The following is a 17,636-nucleotide window of genomic DNA, read 5'->3' on the forward strand; positions in this document are numbered from 1 at the left end:
CTTATTGCATTGTGGGAACCGAGTCAGCAACTTCTCCAGAATCTTCTCCAGTTTGTCTACTGGTTGGGGCCGGGGAGTTTCAGTAGAAGCCTTAACACCACCCAAGCCTGGGGGAGGCGGGATGGAGGCGGCAGGGGGCATATGCGGACCATGGGGGCCGACAAGAGAACCCAGGCTGGGGCTACTTCTCCCATGGGAGCCAGGAAGGGGTGGGGAAGGCTGGTTGGGCTGGGAAAGGGCAGGGTTCAGGATTGGGAAAGACAAGGACCGGGGATCTGCACTGGGCATAACCATGGGCATTGTGACCTGCCCAATGGAGAAGGGCATCCGAGGAGCCAGAGAGGGACTGGGCTGAAACACCTGAAGCATGAAGTCTGTCTGCAGAAAGGAAGAGGTGGAAGATAAGAGGGAGAGAAAGAAAATGGAAATTTAGGAAACTGAAATCAGTGAGCAACTCTTTCTTATACCAAATAAGGACACCCAATACCTTCATAAAAACAAGTGAAAGATTCTAGGCTCCTCCACCAACATGAAAAAGTAGACTCGCCAGAGCGAGCGTGCTTACCTCTGATGGGGGTGGAGGCAGGGTTGGGGTAGGGATCTGAGGAAGGCTGCTCAGCTTGGCCCCATTCCTCACGAGCTGGATGTGATTGTTAAATTGGTCCTAGAAAAGAAAGAAGAGCTAGTGTTATCCTCTACTGCTGAGCTGAGTGAGGCTCTCTATAAAGAAACCAGCATCCTGTATCAGGAAGACAAGAGGAGTGGTAGAACAGGCCCTAAGGGCACTACAAGTGGTCCTGCCCTATGGCCAGGAGCGTGCGAGCACAGATGACTCCAGCCGAATGATCACCCATCACTACACTTACCCGAACATTCTTCTTCATTATCCGAACTCCATTCAGTCTTGTCTCCCACTCCTGTTTGGAACGAACTGTCTCTAGTGTTGGGGGAGTTGACCTTTCAAGAAACCAACAGTGATTTACAGAATTAAAGAGTCCCACTCCTGACTCTCTCAGATAGCAGAAGAATAGCTAGAGAGAAGGGCCTGCAGAGAAGAGGCTGGGGCAGGTACAGGAGAAGGCTGTGGTCCTAAGCTGTTTGCCTCACTTTAACTCCAGCATCATGGACGCCAAGTACTGGAGAAAGAGGGCTCTCATCTGGCTGAAAATGCCACAGGGGTCTCCAGACTTCATGGCAGAAAGAGGACAAATGACTGTATAAGAAACATATCTCCAAAGATATCTGTTATGCTTGACAGAGTAAGAGATACTGTTTATCCAATTCAAAATAATACAAGAAAAAGGACAAAACTATAAAACTGTAGAAAGAGAAGAGCCAAAGAATGTGGAAGTTTAGAATATTGAAAGAGAAATCACTGAACAAAATACTATCACACAAAGATGATTTGCTGTGAAGATAGTATATGTGCCAGACTAGCTGGCCCTAAAAAGAAATTCCCCCCAAAACCCAAAACTGTAAGGTCATTAAAACCCTAGAAACAGGAGGTACTTACTTGAGGTAAGTAAGGTGTAGCTCTGCCTCTTTTTCTGCTTCTTCTAGTTTCAATACCAGCAGCTCTTTCCGACTCTCTAATGATAAGATCTAAGGAAATCACACACACACACACACACACACACACACATACACACACACACACACACATACACACACACACACACACACACACACGCTTTATTAATTTTATACACACAAAGCTACCCCTAGATAGCTAAAACAATGTTTAATGGCTGTATGGTAGGATACTTATATGGCTTGGTGTATAATACCATACTAAAAGTATGTACCACCTGGAAACCCAAAATCCAGACCTTCAACACAGTGGGTCTTCTCACCTCTGCCTTCCAGGCCCGTTCTGTCTCTTCCATAATGTTCCGATTTATTTCACCATCTTGATTCTTGAGTCTATCCAGTTCCATTTCCCACACTTCTCTGTAAGATAAGAAACAAATGGAGATGTGAACATTTCTACTTTCAAATATAGGGTGTTCATACAATTTCAGACCACTTTAAACATTATTTGTATTTATCTACAGTTAACTTAGACTGATAAAGTCAACTCGTGTAATAGATACAACTAAGAGGGCACATTCTTCCTTAATCTATATGTGCTGTCCTCCTCAAATAAACTTCCTGCCAGAAGAAGAATTCTCTAATAGTTAGACAAAGGTTTATAGTTAGATGTATTCTCCTAATATAGCTAATATTCCTCAAGTGAAAAAATAAATGAAGAGTCAGAATCCTCTTACCATAAGAATATGTAGAATATGTTGTGGGGTCAATCAAGGATCTATTTAGCCTACTAGATATTCTTTGACAATGAGACAATTATAGGAAAACATGTCAGCTGCCTTCTGTGAATGACATTATTCTGAAAGACTATAAGTGTTCATCCAATACCTCTAACTTTCACTAAATCATTTGTCAACTACGGTAACACTTATATTAGAAAAAGTCTCTTACTATGTCAATGGGGGTCATCCCACAAATTCACACACAAAAATCTTTTCTTTTGGGCATGTGGCAACATTATCTCATTGGGATCCAGTAAGACAAAAAGAACTACTAGCAACCACAACAAAAATGGTTAAGGAATTCTTCGACAATCATAAAAATGGTCAGCCTTATCATACAGTCACTAGCCTGTAAGATATGTATCTGATTTCACTTCACTAAGGGGTACTAGCTGCAACCCATGCTAGGGAAAAAAAAAAATCAGTTGGCCATAATAGATGGTCAAAAAATTCCTTGGTAGAATAGAAATCAATGAGTATGTTTTAACTCTTTAAATGTATGGTTTAACTTCTCTCAAGTCCCATGCTGTTGTTATTTTGCATAACCAGTTTAAGGAATCAATCGTTCAAATGAATAAATCCTACCAGATCATACAAGTCTGACTTGTTGCAGGTCCCAAGATGTTTGCAATTTGCATAATTTAAAATTTTAATTTTGCTTTTGGTCGTGTAAATACAGATTATAAAAAGTTAAGAAAATACAAAACGGAGTCTACTGATTCAAAAAGATAACATGTGCCCCAAAGTTCAGAGCAGCACTATTTACAACAGCCAAGACACTGATGCAACCTAAGTGTCTGCTGACAGATGGATGGATAAAGAAGATATGGTTTATATACACAAAGGAATATTATTCAGTCATAAAGAAGAATGAAATAATGTTATCCATGTTAAGGAATGGACGGATGGTCCATCCATGCAGCAACATGGATGGACCTAGAGTATATCATACTAAGTGAAGTAAGTCAGACAGAGAAATGATACCGCTTATATGTGGAATATAAAAAAATTATAAAAATGAACTTATTTACAAAACAGAAACAGACTCACAGAGACAGAAAACAAACATGGCTATCAAAGGGGAAGGGGGAGGGACTGATAAATTAGGAGCCCAAGATTAACAGGTACATACTACTTTATACAAAATAGATAAACAAGGTCCTACTATATAGCAAAGGGAACTGTATTCAATATCTTATAATCATTTATAATGGAAAAGAATCTGAAAAGAACATACATACGTATATATGTAAAGCTGAATCACTTTGCTGTACACCAGAAACTAACACATTACAAATCAACTGTACTTCAATTAAAAAGCAGAGGGTCTCAGAGACTTCACGAACAAGCTTATAGTTGTCTGGGGGGAAGGGACAGTTGGGGAGTTTGGGATGAACTGTACAAGCGGCTACACTTAAAATGGATAACGAACAAGAACCCACTGTACTGTAGCACAGGGAATTCTGCTCAATGTTATGTGGTAGCCTGGATGGGAGGGGAGTCTGGGGAAGAATGGATATATGCAGATGTAAGGCTAAGTCCCTTTGCTATTCACCTGAAACTATCATAACATTATTTGTTAATTGGCTATGTCCCAATACAACATAAAAAGTTAAAAAAAGAGAGAGTGTCTAATACAGATGTCCCAACTCTTGTACTCACTGCTTGAATGACCCGTAATAAGTTACTTAATCTGTCTAAGGCTCAGCTTCTTCATCTGAAAAACGAGTAGAATCTACGTCACAGTTCTGATGGGAGAACTCGCTGAGGAAACACGCATGAAGAATTTAACAGGGAGCTCAGCACATGGGGAACATCCAACAAATTCCTCTACAACTGCAACTGCTCTACTTACAAAAAATCACTATTACACTTCTTTCCAGTCTTTTAAAATAAACATTGTGTGCATATCTATGTACGTATACTGTTGTTGTTTAGTCGCTAAGTCGTGTCTGACTCTTGCAACCCCATGGACTGTAGCCCGGCAGACTCCTCTGCCCATGGGGTTTCCCAGGCGAGAATACTAGAATGGGTTGCTATTGCCTTCTACAGAGGACCTTCCCAATTCAGGGACAGAATCTCCTGTACTGGCAGGTGGATTCTTTACTGCTAAGCCACCAGGGAAGCTCATATACATGGATATGTAACATATAAATCCATTACATATGTTTTTCAAACAAAACCTATGATTTTATGTTACTTTTTCATTCTATTTTTCCATATCATTAAAATATCCTTCAAAAATGTGATTTTAAAATAACTATCCATTATACATATATCTCATTATTTACTTAGGTATTCTCTCAAGTTATTTTTAATTTCACAATTATAAATATTATAATGTGCATCTGTACATGTGTACTAACATAGGTTGATGATAAAAGTAATATATTTAGATTTGTGAGGGAGTTTCTTACAACAGTTAAGAGCATAGCTCACAGCTCAAACCCAGACCCTATTACTATCTATGCAACCTCTGGCAAGTTACTTAATCTTTCTGTGTCTTACTTTCCTTGAGTAAAATGGAGATAATAGAATCATCTATCTTCCACATAGGGCAATTATGCAGATTAAATGAGTTAATACATGTAAAACAGAACAGTTTCTGACATATAGTAAGAACTTAATAAATGTTAGTTATCATTTGGATGTTAGAACATCTTCCTTCAAAGAAACTAAAATATATGAATAACATATTTTCCACCACAAGTGGAGAGAAGCAGATGCTAAGTGTCTTAATAAATAAAATAACATAGAGACAGAACTAAAAATTAAGATCTTGAGTCCTCAGCCCAAATACCCTCCTTTCAGAATGTATTATACTCCAAACAAGGCAAAAGGAAACAAAACAAACACTGGTGGATGAGTTAATACAGACAGGAGTTGGTTGTCCTGAATTTGAGGTAGGTTATGAAGTCCTTTTCTCTGAACTGAAGCTATTGAGTTGGCCAAGAAGTTCATTCAAGTTTTTCCATACAATCATACAGAAAAACCTAAACAAACTTTTCAACCAATCCAATAACACAAACCAATATAGAATGAATGGGATCAGACAAAAACAGAAAAAAACTTCACCCTGAGATGTAATGCAAACTTGTTTATGAGACTAGAATTCTTACGTGATTCAATTTAACTCAACATCTGCTAAGCAGCCTACAAAGTGCTAGGAAAGTGAAAAGAGAGTGTGAGTCACTCAGTTATGTCTGATTCTGTGACCCCATGAATTTCTGCAAAAAGCTGGGGATATAAGTGGTCATGTATGGATGTGAGAGTTGGACTGTGAAGAAAGCTGAGCACCAAAGAATTGATGCTTTTGAACTGTGGTGTTGGAGAAGACTCTTTAGAGTCCCTTGGACTGCAAGGAGATCCAACCAGTCCATCCTAAAGCAGATCAGTCCTGGGTGCTCACTGGAAGGACTGATGGTGAAGCTGAAACTCCAATACTTTAGCCACATCATGCAAAGAGTTGACTCATTGGAAAAGACCCTGATGCTGGGAGGGATTGGGGGCAGGAGGAGAAGGGGACGACAGAGGATGAGATGGCTGGATGGCATCACCGACTCGATGGACATGTGTTTGAGTAAACTCCGGGAGTTTGTGATGGACAGGAAGGCCTGGCATGCTGTGATTCGTGGGGTTGCAAAGAGTCGGACACGACTGAGCAACTGAAATGAACTGAACTGAATTGAGTTCCTGCCCTCAAGCAGCTTACAATTCAGTAATTATCCAAGTGAACAAAAGGAACAGGAAATTCTGGACAGATCAAATAGCATGTGCAAAGGCCAAAGAGAATGACAGCACCAAGCTGAGGAAAGAATCCAGGTAGGCAAGCAGTATATAAGCAGTCCAGGCTGGTATACAGATGAGAGTGTCACTGGCATAGAGATGGCAGTATGAGCCCTAAATAAGGAAGAAATAACCTGGAACAGCAGTTTGAGAAACAGAGTCCACAGTCCCCAAAACCCTTTGAGGGCCTGGTCTATAAAGCAAAATTAATTTCATGATAACACTAAATTTATTTGCCTTTTTCACTCTCACTCTTTCATGAGTCTACAGTGGAGTTTTCCTGATGCTACACAGCATATAATGATATCATCACTCTAGTGGTTAGTGGAGTATATGTTTCTGTAGTCTAATGTTTTCTAACATTTTCTAAGGTACTAGGCTTAGGGTATAATTCAAGTTTTTTTCCTTCATAGTACTTCTGTTTAGGCTCTTATAATTATCTTCAGTTATATATGATATAACCTCATTATTATCCAATAAATCATTACTGTAAAATTTCAAAGTTCTCCACACACCAGGTAGGAATAAGTACTTTTTGTTATTTTGCTTTGCAATAATACTTTTTAAATTTGGGGAAAACTCTCCTTAATTTTTCAGTTCAGTTTAGTTCATTTGTTCAGTTGTGTCCGACTCTTTGCAACCCCAAGGACTGCAGCACGCCAGGCTTCCCTCTTCATCTCCAGGAGCCTGCTCAAACTCATATCCAACGAGTCAGTGATGCCATCCAACCATCTCATCTTCTGTCATCCCCTTCACCTCCTGCCTTCAATCTTTCCCAGCATCAGAGTCTTTTCTAATGAGCCAGTTCTTCACATCAGATGGCCAAAGTATTGGAGCTTCAGCATCAGCATCAGTCTTTCCAATGAATATTCAGGATTGATTTCCTTTAGGACAGACTGATTGGATCTCCTTGCAGTCCATGGGACTCTCGAGAGTCTTCTCCAACACCACAGTTCAAAAGCATCAGTTCTTCAGTGCTCAGCTTTCTTTATGGTCCAACTCTCACATCCATACGTGACTACTGGAAAAACCATAGCTTTGACTATACGGACCTTTACTGGCAAAGTAATGTCTTTGCTTTTTAATATGCCGTCTAGGTTTGTCATAGCTTTTCTTCCAAGAAGCAAGCATCTTTTAATTTTGTGGCTGCAGTCACCATCTGCAGGGATTCTGGAGCCCCCAAAAATAAATTCTGTCACTGTTTCCATTGTTTCTCCATGTATTTGCCATGAAGTGACAGGACCGGATGCCATGGTCTTAGCTTTTTGATTGTTGAGTTTTAAACCGGCTTTTTCACCCTCCTCTTTCACTTTCATCAAGAGACTCTTTAGTTCCTCTTTGCTTTCTGCCATAAGTGAGTGAAAGTCGCTCAGTCGTGTCCGACTCTTTGCAACCCCAGGGACTGTATAGTCCATGGACTTCTTCAGGCCAGAATAATGGAGTGGGTGGCCTTTACCTTTTCCAGGGGATCTTCCCAACCCAGGGATCGAACCCAGGTCTCCCACCTGGTAAAGATTGCAGGCGCACTCTTTACCAGCTGAGCCATAAGGGAAGCCCAAGAATTCTGGAGTGGGTAGACTATCCCTTCTTCAGCAGATATCTTAACCCAGGAATTGAACCAAGATCTCCTGCATTGCAGGCAGATTCTTTACCACCTAAGCTATCAGGGAAGCTCCTCTGACATAAGGGTGGCAGAAATTTTTAAATTATATCTAATGTGTATTATTTTAGAGTTTATTTTTTCTAAAATAAAAGAAAATTTATTCATAATTTTTCATTTATATTTAAGAATGAATCATTGACTCTGGAATTCCCTGGCAAACCAGTGATTAGGACTCTGCACTTTGACTGCTGAGGGCATGGCTTCAATCCCTGGTTGGGAAACTAAGATTCTGCAAGTTGCCTGGTGTAGCCGAAAAATTAAAAAAGAAAAAAAAAAAAAAATCATGGACTCAAAACAGGGAGATTAGAAGACTTACTTTCTCAACCCACAGCTGCAATACATACATTTAAAGATTGTTAAAATAGATGTAACTGGCCTAGAGTCTGACTCATGGAAAGGAATCTACTCCAAAAAAAACTGGGCAAAATTATATATAAGAAACCACAGCATGACAAGAGCCATTTTTCTTTCTCTTGACTTTATAGATGTTAATAATTTAGCTAACTGTATCTTAAGCAACAGAACATTTTCTAATTATATTATGCCAGTTAAGTTACAGTCACATTTTGAGATCATTCGAAATTTAAAGTAGTTGAATATTTTAAATGTAGATGTGATGAATCTTTACAATTCTTAAAGATTGCTAACACCTTTCAATCTAGAAATGAAAAAGTCATTGAACGACCTTAGGGTAAGTGACTGAACTTCCTTAACTGGAGAAGCACAACTTGGTAGAGCTGACATTGCTACATGCCTGCTGAATGAAGTCAGTAAAATAAATCATGGCAATGCCTCTCTTTTAATGATATACTTTTAATTCACCAAATTAAAGATTCTGCTGCAAATCTGAAGACTTGATTACTATCTCATCAGCAGAACTAGAATTTTACCTTACAGATGAATCCATAGACAAGATTAGACCTGCCATTTTGTTTATATTCATCTAGCACTGGCACCAGTTAATCACTGACAATGATGTCGTGTATGAATTCTTAGTAACAAACACAAGTGATGCTGACATAATCCAAGATGAATATAACTGTTTTGAATCTCATAGTTTATCTTAGAACAACTGTGCGGACACTTACTTTGCACTTACTAGTATGAAAATTACAATGGATACAAACATTGGCACCATACACAAATGAAGTCAGTGGCATCAAACTACACTACCAGTCATTGTATTCTTTGCTGCCACACATGCAGTTGGGGGAGGGGCAGTTTTACTTCAGGATGCCTTGACAAAGCCATCAAAAGTAATAATTTTATTAAATCTCAACCCTTAAACACATATATTTTTAATATTCTGTTTATGAAATGCTACGTGCCAAAATACTACAGTTGTCTTGAGGAAAAGCATGTGTGAGCCTGTTTAAGTTGAACCAGCCTCTTTTTTCATGTAAAATCATTTTTACCTCAAAGAACAACTGACATGCTCTTGAAAGTGAAAAACTCTTGTTATTTCAAAGGAAACAACTGACAGTGTTTGTGGCCAACAATAACATTTGAGCTTTCAGGCAAAATTTAAAATTTTTGGAAAGTCTACATGGGCCACCAGGCTTCCATTACTTATTCTGATGAGATCAAAAGAGACATAAACAAATGTGATTCTTTAAACACTGTATAATAAAATCTATTAATACTTGGTAGAGCTACATACCTTTGAACCAGTATTTTCCAAACTATCAATGTATTTTTCACCAATTCAACTGTAGGACCCACCTGGAACCCCAGATTTGGTATAAAGATTATTTTCAGCTGAAGACATTTAAGGTTCAACAGATGCAGAAAAAAGCCTCCTCAGTGCTTTCTCTAGCTAACAGCAGCAACTTTTGGGAAATAAGGCTGTCATAAATTCCTCTTCAAGGCAGATCTACTCCCAGAAGAAAGAATGCAAATAAAATCTACCCAAAGCCCTTCTCTGGTGGAATTTTATGGCCCTGAAGGAGATGGAAAAACCAGTCATACCTATATATATTATCACAAATTTAGAACTACCGCTTGTTCTCCTGAAAACCCATTTATCTTTCCCAAAGTCCAAAAGTTGTCCTTTCTCCCCACTTTCAGGAAGTCTTTTGTTTTCCAATAAGCCCCAGATTCTAACCATTCCTTTGAGTTAGTCATCACTGAGTCTTCTACTGAATGCATGTTGCATGTATAAACTGGGTTTTTTCCTCCTGTTACTCTGTCTTTTGTCAGTTTAATTCACAGTCCTCAGAAACTGAACCTACTAGAGTAAAAGGAAAAGGTTTTCCTCCCCAAGTCAAAATAGATAATTATCCATTCAAAGTGCAAGTAAAGACAGTGAATTTTAATGTAACTGTACAAAATCACTGACGTGCTTTCAGATTCCACAATGCAACGAAACTGTAAGAAACTATGAGGTGTCAAGCTATGGAGCACTATCAGGGAATAGCCACAATTATCTAAAAGGGCTATTGGGACTTTCCTGATGGTCCACTGGTTAGGACTCTGCACTCTGGTTAAAAAAAAAAAAAAAAGACTCTGCACTCTGGTCCAGGTTTGATTCTGGTCGGGGAACTAGATCCAACATACCACAACTGAAAAAAAAAAAAAAAAAAAGATCCTGCATGCATCAACTAAAAAGAAAAATACCACATGCTGCAATAAAGATCCCACGTGCTATCTAGTGCAAACAAACAAATAAATAAAAATAAACATTAAAAATACTATTACAATATCCCTTGCTTTTCCAACTGCACACCTGTGTATCACCAGACTTTCTTCCTAGACTTTAACCAAAACAACATATTGCAAAAGAGAAGTAGATAGGATTAAAGAGGCTTACAAAAATATAAACAATGTCATTCTTCTAACTAAAGGGTTATGTATAGATTTCTTGGAACATAAAACACAGGAACCACAAAAGAAAAAAAAAGGTAACCTGGACTTCATCAAAATTTAAACTTTTGGAAATAAAAGGAATACAAACTGGAAAGGAAAGAGGTAAAACTGTCACTGTTGGCTGATAACATGACACTATACACAGAAAAGGCTTCCCTGGTGGCTCAGATGGTAAAGCATCTGCCTGCAATGCAGGAGACCCGGGTTCGATCCCTGGGTTGGGAAGACCCCCTGGAGAAAGAAATGGCAACCCAATCCAGTACCCTTGCCTGGAAAATCCCATGGACAGAGGAGCCTAGTAGGCTACAGTCCATGGGGTCGCAAAGAGTCAGACACAACTGAGCGACTTCACTCACTCACTCATACACAGAAAATCCTAAGGACACCACCAAAAATCTACTAGAGTTCATCAATGAATTTGGTAAAGTTGCAGGATACAAAATTAATATATAGAAATCTGTTGCATTTCTATACACTAACAAGGAACTATCAGAAAGAGAAATTAAGGAAACAATCCCATTTATTACCATTAAATCAAAAAGCTAAAATACCGAGGAATAGGCCTACCTGCGGAGGGAAAACACCTGTACTCTGAAAATGATAAGACACTGATGAAAGAAACTGAAGACAACACAGATGGAAAGATATACCGTGTTCTTGGACTGGAAGAATCAGTATTGTTAAAAATGACCATGATATCAAAGGCAATCTATAGATTCAATGTAATCTCTATCAAAATACCTAAAGGCATTTTTCACAGAACTAGGACAAAAATTTTAAAATGTGTACAGAAGCTCAAAAGACATCAAATAGCCAAAACAATTTTGAGAAAGAAGGTTAGAGCTGGAGGAATCACACTACCTGACCTCAGATTATACTGCAAAGCTACAGTAATTAAAATATTAAGGCACTGGCACAAAAACAGACACCTACATCAGTGGAATAGGATAGAGAGCCCAGAAATAAACTCAGGCACCTATGGCCAATTAATCAAAAAAGAAGGTAAGAATATACAATGAAGAAGACAGTCTCTTCAATAAGTGGTGCTGGGAAAACTGGAGAGCTACATGTAAAAGAATGAAATAAGAACTTTCTCTAACACGACATACACAAAAATCAACTCAAAATGGATTAGAGACCTAAATATAAGACTGGATACTATAAAACTCCTGGAGGAAAACATAGGCAGAACACTGTATGACATAAATTGTAGCAATATTTCTCTGGATCCATGTACTAAGTAAAGGAAATAAAAGTAGAAATAAACAAATGGGACCTAATTAAATTTCAAAGCTTCTGCACAGCAAAGGAAAGCACCAACAAAATGAAGAGATATCTACTGAATGGAGAAAATATCTGCAAATGATATAACTGGTAAAGGATTAATATATCCAACACACATAAACAGCTCAAACAATTCAACATCAAAACAAACTGATTAAAAGTTGGTCAAAAGAATAGACAACTTTCCTAAAAGAAAATGCAATATGGCCAACAGGCACATGAAAAGATGTTTAACATTGTTAATAATAAGAGAAATGCAAATGAAAACCACAATGAGATATTACTTCACACCTGTGAGAATGGCTATCATCGAAAAGAACACAAATAATGGGATGTGAAGAAAAGGGAACTCTCATACACTGTTAGTGGGAATGTAAACTGGTGCGGCCACTGTGGAAAACAGTATAGAAATTTCTCAAAAAACTAAAAACACAACTATCATATGGTCCAACAATTCCGCTTCTGTGTATATAACCAAAAAAAAAAAAAACCACACAAAAAAACACAAAACCAAATAACCCCACAAATTCAAAAAGATATGTGCACCTCAATGTTCAAGGCAGCATTATTTACAACTGCCAAGATATGGAAGCAACCTAAGTGTCCACTGACAGATGAATGGATAGAGAAGATGTGGTGTATATACACAATGAATACATTCAGCCATAAAGAAGAAAGAGATTTTGCCATTTGAAGCAACATGTATGGGCCTGGAGGGTACTATGCTAAGTGAAGGGTACTATGCTAAGTGAAGTCAGATAGAGACAGACAAATATGATACAATATGTGGAATCTAAAAAAATACAACAAACTAATGAATATAACAAAGTAGGAAGACTCACAGATATAGGGAACAAACTAGTGATTACCAGTGGGGGGTAGTAATACAAGGGTGGGGAAGTGAGAGGTACCAACTACTGAGTGTAAGATAAGCTAGGAGGATGTATTAAACAACACAAGGAATATAGACAATATTTTGTAGTAACTGTAAATGAAGGAAAATTATTAAAAATAATTATTTTTTAAAATTAAAACTTTGCATTTCAAAAGGTACTGTTACAAAACGCAAAGGCAAGTTATATACTGGGAGAAAATATTTGCAAAACACAGATAAAAGGACTTGTACTAAGAATACTCAATAAAACATGTCTTTTGGGTTTTTTATAGAAAACATGTTTTTAAATGGGTAAAATATTCAAAGACTTCTTCTCCAAAAAAAGAACAACAAATGGCAGATACAGACATGAAAAGAAGTTCATATCAATAGTCACTAGGAAAATGCAAAATAAAACCACAACAAGATACTATTAAACACTTTTCAGAATAGCTAGAACTAAAAAGACTGATAACACCAAGTACTGGTGAGGATACGGAGTAACTAGAACATTTATGCATTGCTTGTAGGCATGCAAAACAGTAAAGTAACTTTGGAAAACCATTTGCCAGTTTCTTATACAGTCAAGCCAACACATGGTCCAAGCAATCCCACTCCTAACTATTTACTCAAGAGAAACCAAGTTCACATAAAGACTTGCACTTGAATATTCAGAGCAGCTTTTTTTTCAACTTTTTTTTTGGCCACACTATATGGCATGCAGGATCTTAGTTCCCCAACCAGAGATCAAACTTGTGCCTCCTGCAGTGGAAACATGAAGTCATAATCACTGGGCCACCAGTTTTATTTATAATAGACAAAAAATGGATATAACCCAAATGTCCATCAACTAGTAAATAAATAAACTTAGTATATAATCTTAGTATATAAGTAAATACTATTCAGCAATAAAAAGGAATTAAAACTACTGATATATGCAACAACATGAATAAATTACAAAAGCTTTTATCCTCAGTAAGAGACAGAAAAGGCTATATATTCTATGACTCTATTTACATGAAGTTCTAGAAAAGGCAAACTACACTGAGAGAAGCAGACCAGTGACTGCCAGTGCCTCGGGGTAGTGGGGGCAAATGATTCCCAAGAGATATGAAGGAACTTTCTGGAGTGATGGAAATATGTTATACCATGATTGTGGTGGTAGTTATATGACAGCACACATTCTTCAAAATTCATCATTTAAAACTGGTGAATTTTATTGCACTGCATGGTATCTGCGTTCAGCAGTTAATTCTTGCTGGATGTTCAAAGAACAGTGCTTATATAAATTTACTACCTGACATCATTGTTTTTCTTGGCTTTGTGCATGTTAGGCCAGTATTTTTACTGACACAGTATCCCTGAAGGTTCTCATACTGTTCAATTTGATATACTCTTCAATAGGAACTAATACTTCTATTTCTCTAGGGTCTCTAAAATTCAGAACCAGGCAGATCCATCTCCTCTGACCCTAAACATGGTCCTAATGTAATAGCTTGAGAAAACTGGATTCCAAAGATTACTGGTAGGGAATTTTAAGTTTTTTTTTTTTTTTTTTTATGAGGACCACTTTTTAAAGTCTTTACTGAATTTGCTACAATATTGCTTCCGTTTATAGTTTTTGCTTGTTTTGGCTGAGAGGCATGTGGGATCTTAGCTCACCAACCAGGAATCAAACTTGTACCCCCTGCATTGGAAAGTGAAGTCTTAAACACTGGACCACCAGGAAAGTCCCCAGTGGGGAATTTTTGAAGTATGTTCATATTTCACTGGAGATCAAAGAAATCCAATTAAAAGAATTGTGGCAAGACTGCTTGACATGATAACTGTGGATTGAGCAAAATTCTTTTTGAAAGGACCACCTTGAAGATTATGTTCCAGACACTGGAGGAACTAAGGTGACTGGCAGTGGATGGAAACAGAAAATGTGAAATTTCTTAAAAACGTACTGACTTACATAATTTTGCCTATGTTACACATAAAGAAAACCCTTTACACTTTGTAGGGGAAAAAAGGGTTAATTTTATAGAAACTATATCTCCTTAAAACTGTATTTAAAACAAAAATTAACAGCCTCCACCCTCAAGGCCACTATCCTAAACCTGCTCTACTTGCTTTATTCATCATCTCTGCCATCTCAGTCACCTCATTGTCACTACTCCTCTTCTCCCTCTAACAACCAACAAATCTCACCAACCCTACCTCAGAACATCCCTGCTTTCTCTTTTTCTTCCACTGAGACCAGGCCCTCATTTTATCTTTTCAAAACCCTGTCTTCCTGACATAAATTTATCTTCACTTTAGCACCTAACTTAATGAAGCCACAACTGTCCCTCTAAAAATTAAATCTGTAGAGCTTCCACTTCCAGTAATAGTAGTTGTTTTGTTGTTCAGTCGCTAAGTTGTGTCCCACTCTTTGTGACCCCATGGACTGCAGCACACCAGGCTTCCCTGTCCTTCACCATCTCCTAGAATTTGATCAAACCCATGTCCATTGAGTCGGTGATGCCATTCAGCCATCTTATCCTCTGTTGTCTCTTTTCTTCTTGCCCTCAATCTTTCCCAGCAACAGGGTCTTCTCCAATGAGCTGACTCTTCACACCAGGTGGTCAAAGTATTGGAACTTCAGCTTCAGCATCAGTCCTTCCGATGAATATTCAGGGCTGATTTCCTTTAGGACTGACTGGTTGGATCTCCTTGCAGTACAGGGGACTTTCAAGAATCTTCTCCAACACCACATTTCAAAAGCATCAATTCTTCAGCCCTCAGCCTTCTTTATGGTCCAACTCTCACATTCATACACGACTACTGGAAAAACCATAGCTTTGGCTAGACAGACCTTTTCTGGCAGTGACGTGTCTGCTTTGTAATATGCTATCTAGCTTTGTCATAGCTTTCCTTCCAAGTAGCAAGTGTCTTTTAATTTCCTGGCTGCAGTTACCATCCGCAGTGATTTTGGAGTCCAAGAAAATAAAATCTGTCACAGTTTTTACTTTTCTCCCATCTATTTGTCATGAAGTGATGGGACCAGATGCCATGATCTTAGTTTTTTGAATGCTGAGTTTTAAGCCAGCTTTTTCACTCTCCTCCTTCACCCTCAACAAGAGGTTCTTTAATTCCTCTTCATTTTCTGTCACCAGAGTGGTATTATATGCATATCTGAGATTGTTGATACTTCTCCCAGCAATCTTGATTCCAGCCTGGGATTCATTCAGCCTGTCAGAGTTGCTCCTAATAGACCAACAATTTCTGCAGGTAAAAAACTATAAGTTCAACACAAAATGTAAAACAGCACCTATCTAAAGATACTAAAGAACAAACAAAAACCAGGAGAAGACCTGACAACTGGAGGAAGTGAACATCACTGTTGTTTTCTGTTTTTTATGGCTAGTCATCATTCATCTAAAGACAAACCCCAGATAGCTCTGTGCTGACAACTAAAACTGAGATAGAAATTTTGAAGCCTTATCAGTTCAAGAACATAAAGGATAAAACTAGGAGCTACCATTAACAGCTGGAAAGTGAAGGAGAAATCCCCAAAAGATAAAAGTCATGGACAGGGAGGCCCCAATTCTGCATATAAATCGATTTAATCACTGGATGATCCCTGAACCACCCATGCACAGAGGAGACTCCAAGGAACTCATCTACAGATACATGAACTGAACAGAGACCACAGTTGCTGCCTACCAAGCAGGTATGTATGATGTTTAAGCCTAGGAAATAGCCTGACAAAAGAAATTTTTAAAAAAGAAACAAACCACAGGATTCTATGGAAGAATATAACAGAATCGAGAGTTTCTGCAACATATTATTCACATACTCAGGACTCAACCCTCAATTACCAATATATAAATAAATGGGAAACATGATCCATACTCAAAAGTAGGGTCTGCAAACTATGGTCTGTAGATCATATTCTGGCTGTTACCTGGTTTTGCAAATTAAGTTTTAATGGAACACAGCCATACTCATTTTATTTACATATTGTCTATGGTTGCTTTCATGCTACAACAGCAGAGTTGAATAGTTGTGACAGAGACTGTGTAGTCTGCAAAACCTCACATATTTACTATATGGTTGCCAGTCCCTTCCCTCCACCCTGAGCTACTGACAATCAGTGATCTGCTTTCTCTCACTGTAGTTTTGTCTGCTTTAGAACTTCACAAAAACAGAATCATACATTGCATACCTCTTGTGTCTAGTTTCTTATTTAGCATAATACTTTGATTCTGACTTCTGGTCAAGAAAAACAAGCAATCAATGGAAAGGACACCAAGGAGACCAAGATGCAAGAATTAGCCAGCAAAGTTTTAAAGCACTTATTTTAACTATGCAGAAAAACATAAAGAAAAATATGCTCACAAGGAGTGAATAGATAAGAACAGTTTTGTAGAGAAAGAGAAACCATTAAAAAAAAAAAAGAACTAAATGGAAATGAAAGAACTGAAAAACACAATATTGGAAATATAAAATTCAATGTATGGGCTTAACAGCAGACTGGAAACTGGAAATGATATAATAAAAAGTAGGATTTCTCAGGCACTCCAGTGGTTAAGACTCAGCAATTCCAATGCAGGGGGCACAGGTTTGATTCCTGGTCAAGGGACTAAGATCCCACATGCTGTGTGGCATGGCCAAAAAAGTAAACTTGAAGATACACAAATGGAAATTATCCAATATGATGAACAGCAAAAAAGAACTAGAAAGAAATAAAAGAGCCTCCATAAGCTACGGGACAATACTAAAAGTTCTAACATATGTGAAAGTGGAGTCCCAGAAGTAAAGGAAGGAGGCAGGAAAAATATTTGAAAATTATGTCAAAATTTCAGAAATATGGTGAAATACATAA

General features: G+C 38.0%; 1 protein-coding gene and 2 non-coding genes across 8 annotated transcripts in view; 2 read left to right on the forward strand and 1 right to left on the reverse strand.

Moving 5' to 3' along the window:
* RNF214 (ring finger protein 214) overlaps positions 1-17,636 on the reverse strand; it is a 44,926-nt gene that overhangs the window by 2,114 nt on the left and 25,176 nt on the right. For all 6 annotated transcript variants that reach the window (XM_065946221.1, XM_065946220.1, XM_065946219.1 and 3 more), the window contains 5 exons: positions 1,854-1,950; positions 1,514-1,602; positions 867-957; positions 566-664; positions 2-378 (listed from right to left, as the gene is read on the reverse strand). In XM_065946221.1, coding sequence (XP_065802293.1) covers positions 2-378; positions 566-664; positions 867-957; positions 1,514-1,602; positions 1,854-1,950 — 753 coding nt within the window. The remainder of the gene's footprint in view (position 1; positions 379-565; positions 665-866; positions 958-1,513; positions 1,603-1,853; positions 1,951-17,636) is intronic.
* Positions 10,780-10,851, forward strand: TRNAC-GCA (transfer RNA cysteine (anticodon GCA)). The gene has a single exon. It is a non-coding gene; the product is annotated as a tRNA-Cys (tRNA).
* On the forward strand, positions 14,005-14,142 carry LOC136176138 (small nucleolar RNA SNORA8). Its single transcript, XR_010664514.1, has one exon. It is a non-coding gene; the product is annotated as a small nucleolar RNA SNORA8 (small nucleolar RNA).

This window comes from Muntiacus reevesi, chromosome 9 (assembly GCF_963930625.1).
Source record: "Muntiacus reevesi chromosome 9, mMunRee1.1, whole genome shotgun sequence".
NCBI lineage: Eukaryota > Metazoa > Chordata > Mammalia > Artiodactyla > Cervidae > Muntiacus > Muntiacus reevesi.